Source organism: Pygoscelis adeliae, unplaced genomic scaffold (assembly GCF_000699105.1).
Source record: "Pygoscelis adeliae isolate BGI_AS28 unplaced genomic scaffold, ASM69910v1 Scaffold286, whole genome shotgun sequence".
Classification (NCBI taxonomy): Eukaryota; Metazoa; Chordata; class Aves; order Sphenisciformes; family Spheniscidae; genus Pygoscelis; species Pygoscelis adeliae.
The window spans coordinates 533,759-542,697 of NW_008825076.1; the positions used below are offsets into that span (position 1 = coordinate 533,759).

The window sequence follows — 8,939 nt, forward strand, 5'->3', positions numbered from 1 at the left end:
TTCAGCTCTTAATTTCCTCTGCTGGATTCATATTAGAGCTGCTAGCAGATCTTCGTCTCTCTCTGTCTCTTACTGTTTGAAGAACATCCCTGAGCTTCCCCATAACCTGGTTCCCGCAGCTCCATCCCCAGCAGGTTGACCCTTTGGGATGTCCAAGCCGGCTGCCCACGTGTGGGTGTGCGTGCAGAGCAGCATGGCAGGGAGCGGCACGGGAGGGGATGCTCCCTCCTGAATGAAGCTCTCCTGCGCCAGCTCGGTGTCCGGGGATGCCATTAGGTAGCGTGGAGCTCATAGCGAGCATGGGAGAGAGATGTCCCTTCCTCCCTCCCAGGGCACGAGGAGGATGTGAAGGGCTTTGTGCAAGGGAGCTAATGGAGGGAAAGGAGCAGAGTAAATGGAAGAAGAGAATATGAGATGCAGAGTAACACCTTAGGGACAACATAAATTACCCGAAGCTGGGCTAATCTCTCCCTGCCAGGGACCATCTGGCTCTCCCTCCTTGTTCCCTCCAACAAGGGCTTGGCTCTGCCGATGTGCGGGTGCAGGGGGTGCCAGGGCTGGCTGGGGTGGCAGCCAGCAGCAGGCTGTACGCTGCCACAAAATGTTGAAAATGCCTGTTTTGCACCACGAGCTTTGAAGCTCATGCTCTCTAAGGCTCCCAGCCGGCTCTCCTGGGGCTGTAACTCGGAGGGAAGCCTGGATATCACCATGGTTTCGTTGCCCTGTTCCCCTTGGGAGACCCTGGCCCTCAGTTCACCCTCTGCTTGGGATACAGCTACATGGATTTGCCTCCACACCCACTGCAACAGGGCAGACGAGCCATCGCCTGGGCATAGGGGATGTGCTGGGGAGGAAGGGCACCACCAGCACTGGGACATCTCACGGACCTGCCCACAGCCCCTCCGTTGCAATGGCTTGGGAAAAATGCCACCAGCGAGAAGGTTTGGATGGGGAGATATTTTTAAGGACGTCCGAAGAGTGTTGGGGAGGTGATGTGAGGCAGATGGGGTCTGAAGCCAACACAGCAGCACCCTTTGAGGAGCGGATCAGCTCTGCACCCTGCATGTGCCCAAGGTCTGGGGGTGGAGGTGATGCTTGGTGACATAGGGAAAGCCACCTGTGCAGGGTGCCAGCAGAGGCAGGGCAGACCATGAGGTACACCTCAGGAACAGTCTATTTCTCTTTGTGCACGAGTGCATCCCATTTCAGAGGGACCATCCATGACCCAGACGGCTGAAGGGACTGGGGGGAAACAGTGTTTGCTACGGGCTCCATTTGGGTCCAGAGCCTAAAGGAGGGGAGAGACGTGGAGCACGCTGGTTCCCTCCTAACAAGGTCACTTTTCTGGCGAGGGACTCTCTCCAGGAGCAGTCCTTGCCATCGAGTTATATTAAGCATCATCAAGGTTTCATGAGTGCTTGAAGGTACACAGTCTTATGCCGATTCATCCACCGTCTGCAACTCAATCTGGCTGTACTCTCCCACCTTTGCCCTTAGAGCTATTGGAGAGAGAGGGGATGTGTGAGAGAGGGAGCAAATTCACGTGACCTAGAAAGAGATGGGCGAGAAACGTGCGTGGCCCATGGGAGCCCGGACACCCCCGGGGTTAGGAAGCTTCTACAGTGTGCCTGCAGCTCCCAAATTAGCTGTGCTTTGCCATTTCCCAGCTCTGTCCCTGCCCGTGTTGGTGGAAAGGGGAGACGAGCAAGAGCAGGGTGTCTGGCTGGGCTGCGGAGCCAAACCAAGCCTGAAGGCAGGGCTGGGGGAGCCATCCCGCTGGCCCTGGGCAGCCCCGCTGGAGAGGCGACTTACTGCGAATCTCAGCGGTCGCGTACTTTGGGATCATGGAGTCGGTGGTGAGCTCCGGGTGCAGGATGCAGCCGTGCGTGTAGGCGTCCATGGGGAGCGAGTCCAGCAGCTCCCGGTACTGCAGCACCCGCGAGTGCAGCAGGCTGCCCGGCTCAGGGATCAGCTGGGTGACGTTTTCTGCGAGGGCAAAGGGAAAGGTGTTAGCGGGGACCCTCATTAGTGGCTCGTTAGCCTGCGGGGGACACCAGCGTGCAGTCCTGGCTTGAGCTACCTCTGAGCAGGGCTGGCTGTGGCGGCGCATTAACTCAAAACTGTACCCCACGCTGGGCTCTGCCCTCTCCCTACTGCCCGTCCCGGCCAGGAGCGCATCCAGCCCGTGCCCAGAGGTGGGCAAACGTGCAGGACCACAGGGATGTGTACGTGTGTCGTTACCCAGCCCCGCAGCCCCCGCGCCCCCAGGAGCTCAGCATAGCAAGCCCTTCACCTCTGCAGCCCCTGAATTTGTACACTGTGGTTTCACATCTCTCAGAAGGGGAACAAAATCTTCCCATTCTGCAGAAAAGAGCTAAAACACGGGGATTTGGGTTTGGGATCTCCTGAATTACGCACTTGTTACACCAGTGGCAATGAGGCACCTAATTCTCTTGGGCTTCCTTGAAAATCCCATTCAAAATGTGTAATCAGGGAGCTGATGACTGAAGAAGGAGCCCAGCACATCTTCCCTCCGCACTCAGCTGGTGCCTCAGCTACAGGAGCATCCCTCACCCCGGCTCTGCTCCTCGCCTTGTTGGGTTTTATTCATCTTTTGTGGATGGCAGTTTGTATCCTGCTCTTTTTATTACACTTTCAGCTCAAAATACACAGCAGATGACACCACAAGGAGCGAAATGTTGCTCTTGTCTCCCCCAAGAATACCAGGTCTATTTTTTATGGGTTCATAAATGTTTATGGCATTTGCAGTTAGCATTTAATAGGTAGTGAGTAAATTTACCACTCGGTACACCCAGGTGCCCGCATGCTGTCTGCAGTGCAGGGCTCACTGCACACCGGCGTCTTGGGCTGAGTTAAGGTACATCGGCAGAAGGACTTTGGCAGACGTGGCCAACGTGGCTCCATAATTAAGAGCCTGAAATGACAGTTCTGCCCAGCCCCACTGCCGGCGGCAGGAGGAAGGCTGCGGGCACAGCCTGGTGATGCCCGCCCGGCGGAGATGCACAGCTCGCCCTGCCCTAGGCCAGGCAGCGTCGCGCCGGCCGGCACCTGCAGCTGGACAGGAGCCAGGGAAGTTTTGGCAGCTTCTGTACTGCAAACCTGCTAGCAGCTCTGATTTGGGGCTGTCTCTGCCGGTAGGCTCCGTAAAGTCGTTCTGACCGATGGGCACCCGCGTTACTGTCCCCTGAGCGAGGGGAGGTTTTGGTGGCTCCTCCCTGCCCGCAGGCTGCTCGCTGCCTGCGCTGCCTGGACTCCAGCTCTCCAAGCGGGGATTTTCCATCCGAGAAAAGTGACTGGCTGAATGAAATAATAATAACCAACCTAAAGCCTGCGTGCTCCTTCCACAGGGCTCCCGGCCAGCACCCGACGGGCCGGTGCTGAGCCTGGAAACCAGCACATCCAGAGCGACTGCCCCATCCGGCAGCGAGACGGAGCGACCACAATGAAATAGTGGTGTGCTGGCCACCGGCCCGTGTCCTTCAGCACATCCCAGGGAGGTTTCTCGGTGGGACGGCGCTCGCTCTGCCTTTGCACGCCACGGCGGACCTGCATGTATGGGCTGCTGTTGCATATAGACAGCAAGTGATGGGCTGTGCAAAGGTGGGATGGGGGGAGGCTCAGAAGGACAGGGCTGGGGGCTGCAGCCCTGAGGAGCCCCTCGCCCAGGCTCTGAGAGGCGTTACCACCAGCCAACCCATCAGTGGTTTCTTGGCACCGTTGGGCCGTGCCGTAGCGAGAAGCCCCCTCAAAGGTGGCTTATAGGCACTATTCACTGCTTTTTTGGGGAAAGAAAACCATTGCTTGTCACACCACCTTTTACTGATAGCTGACCCTCAGGGTGTGTGTAAGCAGCTGAAAAAGGTCATGCTCCCAGCCCAGGGGAAAATAAAACTCAGTGAAGACACCTTCTTATCAAGGCATTTCCAAGCTCTGCACGTTTCTGCCAGGTGGGTGATTGCCCCTGGACCAACGCCACAGCACCCTGGTAACGCTTTTGCCAGCTAGCACTGGTGGGTGATGGCTGGGGGCAGAGCACACAGCAGGGAGCGATGCTCCGGGCCCTCCTTCCTCTGCCCCAGAGCTTCCCTCTCCATTTCTTAGTGAAAAGGTAAGAAATTGCACCTGGCTGGAAAATCTCAAGGACAGGAGTTTCCCAGCGCACGGGCAGCGCTGTGTCACCCTCCCGCTGGGGACAGCCTGTTGTCACATATGCCGGACCACCTGCCCTTCGCAGAGACCGGGCAAAGCAGCGCGGGGGGCCGCAGCCCTATAGATCGACGCTCCCCACTGACCCTCAGCCCCGGGGCTGCGCCAGGCTGGAAAGAAGCTGCGATTCCTCACGGGCCGCTGCCGGTGTGGGCTCCTCCTGACTGATCCCATCCCTGCTGCCCTGCCGGCAAGCGAGCATCGTGCCTCTGCCGAGCAGCACCACCGCAGCGGGGCTGGGAGAGGACAGCAGCTGAGCTGGCAAGACGCCCTTGCTTCGGGAGCTATTTTGAGATGTTTTTGATGTCTCTGTTGCAAGGGGGATGGATGCTGGGGAGAACGTCGTGATGGCACAGCCTGAGCTCCCTGCTCAGCTTTGAAGTCTCCCCAGCGGAGCATCCCAGCCTGCCAGCTTGCAGGTTTGGGGAAATGAGGGCGAAGGGATGTGAGATGCCAGGGAGAGGCTGCATGCCGCAGCGGCCATACAAACAGCCACCTTTGAGCTCCATCTCAGCATCCCAGTGCACCAGGCTCAGCCGGCCGCCGACTGCAGCCTGCCCTGGGGGGAATACAAGCTTACCTCTCCCGGCTGTCCCTTCCTCTGAGTTTGTGTCACATCATCCTCCCATGGTCCCCAGCACCGCTGGCTTTCTTTGACTTTAAAGAGGCAGTTTTCTCTGAGGCAGAGTGGTACAGGGGATGGCAGGGTCCCCTGCCCATGGCCGGTGGCACAGGGCTCATCGAGGAAGGGGAGAGGGGCAGCAGCACCCGGCTCAAACCCACCTTCTCTCAGCGGGGAGTTACTGGGGTTTTTATACCGTTACCTGAGGCCAAAGTACGAAGGTGGCCAAACCCAGAAGTATTTCCACAGGCTGTGCCCCAGCTGTGGCTCTGGTGAGATGCCACCACACACCACGGGGACAGGGGGAAACAGTCCGGTTCGGGAGCGTGGCCTCCAAGGCAGAAAAAGAGGGGACCCAGCTACTCCCCCCCCGCCCCCGAGAGCCCCCCAGCAGCACTTCCAAGGGACATTTGGGCATTTCTGCTGGAAATCCTTCATTTTCATGGGAAAATGTAAAAGTTTGGGGAGCACTGGTGGCTTGCTGCTCTTCTGGGGTAATGTGCAACTTTAAAGGACAAAGTGGGTGCATTTGGCAAACAGCATCTGGATTAGACCCAAGTTTCCCCCAAGACACAGCCCACCCCACTCTTACCTCCCGTGAAGTTCTTCTCCATGTAGTCGATGATCTGGTTGTAATCGCTGATGATGTTGTCCCTGTGGATGATGACGGGCACCTCCTCCCCCAGGTTGAGCCGCATGAACCAGGGCTCCTTGTGCTCCATCAGGGGCATGCTGACGTCCCGCTCCTCGCAGGGCAGCCCCTTCTCTGCGATGACCAGCCGCACCTGGGCCAAGACGCCGGGGAGAAAGGGCTCAGCCCCAGGCACTGAGCCAGCCCTGAGAGCCCTTGAAGCACCCCGAGAGCCCCACAGCCACCCCATCGCATCTCCCCGGCCCTCCCCTACCACTTAAGCACAGCTATGTGCCGGGACACACCACGTCCTGCAAGAAGCCAAGCAGCTCTTGGCATGGGGCAGCTGCAAAATCCAGGCAGCCAAGCGAGGATTTCCCTTCCTGGCAAATGGGGAAGACCCAAACCCATCCGAACTCTGCGGGATCATGGACCATCCTCCCTCTGGTGACTGGTGGCCCATGCGACAGGCGGAGGGGCTGGGGGGCTGAGAACCCATCCCTCAGCAGCGGGCGGAGGGATGCAGCAGCTCCCCAGCTGGGGAGGATCAGTGATGCTGCTGTGGGTCCCAACATAGCCCAGCACATGCCCGAGGAGGAAGCAGAGGCTGCAGCAATGCTACGCTTTGCACCCAGTGGGTGCTACTACCCAGCTGAAGGAGGCCTGGATGCTAACTCAGGTATGTCCTGCTCTCGGGGGGGGGCTCTGGCTTTACCAGGCACGTTTTGAGCAGGGAGAGGCTCTGTTTCGTGGAGAGTTTCAAGCAGCCCCTGTGACCCTGCACAGTATCCCTCCTCCTCCACGCTGCCACCAGCCCGAGGGCATTGCCCACTGCCTTCACACCCCTTGTGCCAAACCTGCTGCCTTCCCCTGCCCCTGCCCCTGCCCTCCTCCAGCCCCGGCCCATCGAGCAGCACTGCTGGGGTGGCACCCACCCGTCTCGCGGGTGGGAAAGCCGAGTCCAGCAGTGCGGAGGGGCAGGAGGAGGCAGGAGTGGGGCTGGATGTGGGGCACCGTCCCCATCCCCGTCGCCCACGGACAGCCCTCAGGGCTGATCCTGCTGCTTTGCTCTGTGCTTGAGGTGGTGTTGGATATGCACTCAGGGATGGCGTTTTAGGCTTCTGGGTTATAAAAACCTGACTGTCATGAACTAAGTATGTCAAACAGGCAAAAAAAAAAACCCTCGGAGGATGTGAGACAGCCACAATTTATAGAACCACGGAATGAGAGAAAAGCGCTTGTTTTCTTCCAACTAGCAGCAGCTAAAAATACAACTTAACAAATATAAGCATTTCTATGAGTACTTCAGAATTCCTGGGGAATTACTCATTAATTATTTACAGGGCTGACAAATCATTTTTTTGTTTTAAAGTCAAAAAAGGAAAAGCCTGGGTCCCTCAACTGCAACTTGCTCTTGGCCTTTTCCTCCCAGTTGATGGATAAACCCCAGCCAGGACCACCCGGGGCATCTGGCCCCAAGCCCCCCATGCTTCCCTGCTTTGCTATCAAGAGCCGAGGCCGAAGGCCTGGCAGGAGGCAGCTGCCGGGCATGAGGCAGCCCAGGCAGGAGGGCTCAGCTCCTGGGGTAACCCCGGTGTCTGCAGGCAAGGGGAGCCCCTGCCAGCACCCCAAGCAGGGGTGGCAGCCAGGGGTGATGAAACATGCCCGGACCCCCCAGCCAGTCCCCTCAGCGCCGGCACGGCTGCGATGAAGCATCTCGTGTAAAAACCCAACACTGGCTGTAAAACTCCAAAAACCCCTTTGCAGGCAGGGCCAGATCCTGGTGGGGGCTCAGGATCCCTCCCACGAACAGCCCCAGCCCCGTGGAAGGTGGTTCTGAGCGGCTCCGGGGCCAGAGCAGGAAAAGCTTCGCCCGCAGCCGGAGCCAAGCAAAACTCCTCTGCATGGGGTTCCCGTGCAGCCCCGGCGCTCCCCGCCCTGCGATGTCCATCGCACCAGCTTGTGCTCGTCCGCCTTCCAGCAAACACTCTTTGCTTGCAAGTGACCTCAAAAGCAAAGCTCGAAGCGGTGCCAGGTGGCCGTGTGGCTCTAGGTGTGCCCTGCCCTGTCCCCAGCGTCCCCAGCCCCGCAGAGGTGAGGCCGGTTGTAGGAAACCCCGTACAAGAAGTGCCTTAACCGCTGCCTCCCTGCTGCCGGCGGCCAAAGGAGCAAGACAAAAAATAACAGCGAGCCCAGCGCAAGGCGGGGGAGCCGGGCATGAGCATCCCTTGCCGGTGCGGAACAGAAGCCCATTAGTCACCCGCTGCCGGTGGCGGCGAAGCCGACCATGTGCAGCCACCCTGCTGCATTGGGCATCCCCCCCTTTCTTTGTGCCTGCAGGTAGGAACACACGTCTCTGCCCTCGGCTTCCCCTCGGCCTCCCCGCCAGGCTGGGGGGCTCGAGGGGGAACCAGTGGAACTTTGTGCTCCCCCCGCCCCTCTGAATAGCCCATTCCCCATGTAATATATATGGTGTGGGAATGACAGGGGCTTTGGGGCTGGGAGGAGAAGGTCGGGTCCGCTACACAGCTGCTGTGCTGCAAAATGAGCATTTACTATTGCCTGGAAAATGTGATTTCTCGCTGGGGCACCCCGGGAATAGGATTTCCAGGACGCTGCTGCAATGTCAGGGGCAAATCGCTGCCTGGCAGGGGGCTGCGTGCCGGGGTCCGCTCCCCAGAAGGAGCCCGGCTCGTGAGCTGCCTCCCCCTCTCCCAGCAGCAGGGTGGTCCTGGGGCCTGGCTCAGCCTTTGTCTGCACTCCTGGCCACGCCAGGGTTGGGCTGTGAGCGAGCACAAAGCCGAGGCGGCTCCGGGGACAAGCCGCGATGCCAAAGCAAAAGCAGGATTTGCCTGAGTCCCGTCCCCCCCCATCCCCGTCCCCTCCCCAGGCAGATGCTGTTAAAATGCAGAACCGCAGTTACAAAAGAGCTGCCTGGCCGCACGCTGCTGCCTTCGCCAGCCCTGGGGATGAGCCCCTTGCTCTCCCCGTGAGTGCATCCATCCTCCCCAGGCAAGGGGATGCCCTGGGGACTGGAGGTGATTCTTCCCCGGGAACCCAGCCGAGCGATTTTTTTTTTTACCTTTTGTGAGCTGAAGGACTGGGTCCAGTGGTACAAAACCAGTCTGTCCTGGGATTTGAGAGCGGGGTCTGTCGGGTCCTGATTTTCCTCCCCCTCCGTGGATTTCCCTGCGTCGTTCTCCAGCGCCGAGATGGGCCACCAGCTGCAGTTGGTGGGAGTAACATTATTGGGAGTCGCCATGACAGCCTGCGAGCGAGCGGGGAGAGGGACGAGGGAGCGAGCGGCGCTAGCCCAGCATCACATGGGCTCCTGCCAGCAGCATCACTCCCGGGGCAGCTCCATCTCCCCGCCTGGGGCGGGCAGCGCAGGGCGGTGGGCGCCGGGGGTCACAGGAGAGGATGGTGGCAGCGGCGTGGGTGAAATAGCAGGCCGTACCC

The 8,939-nt window shown here is 59.3% G+C and overlaps 1 protein-coding gene across 4 annotated transcripts in view; it reads right to left on the reverse strand.

Annotated features, from left to right (window-relative positions):
- Window positions 1-8,754, reverse strand: part of GDAP1L1 (ganglioside induced differentiation associated protein 1-like 1) — a 13,779-nt gene extending 5,025 nt beyond the window's left edge. Inside the window, exons 1-3 of one of the 4 annotated variants that reach the window (XM_009326720.1) lie at window positions 8,563-8,754; window positions 5,442-5,634; window positions 1,813-1,986 (exon numbers count right to left, since the gene is read on the reverse strand). In XM_009326720.1, the coding sequence (XP_009324995.1) occupies window positions 1,813-1,986; window positions 5,442-5,634; window positions 8,563-8,742 (547 nt within the window). In that variant the 5' untranslated portion in view covers window positions 8,743-8,754. Of the gene's footprint in view, window positions 1-1,812; window positions 1,987-5,441; window positions 5,662-8,562 lie in introns of all 4 variants that reach the window. The other 3 variants (XM_009326719.1, XM_009326722.1, XM_009326721.1) reach the window with 3 other exon arrangements.
- Window positions 8,755-8,939: the final 185 nt, after the last annotated feature.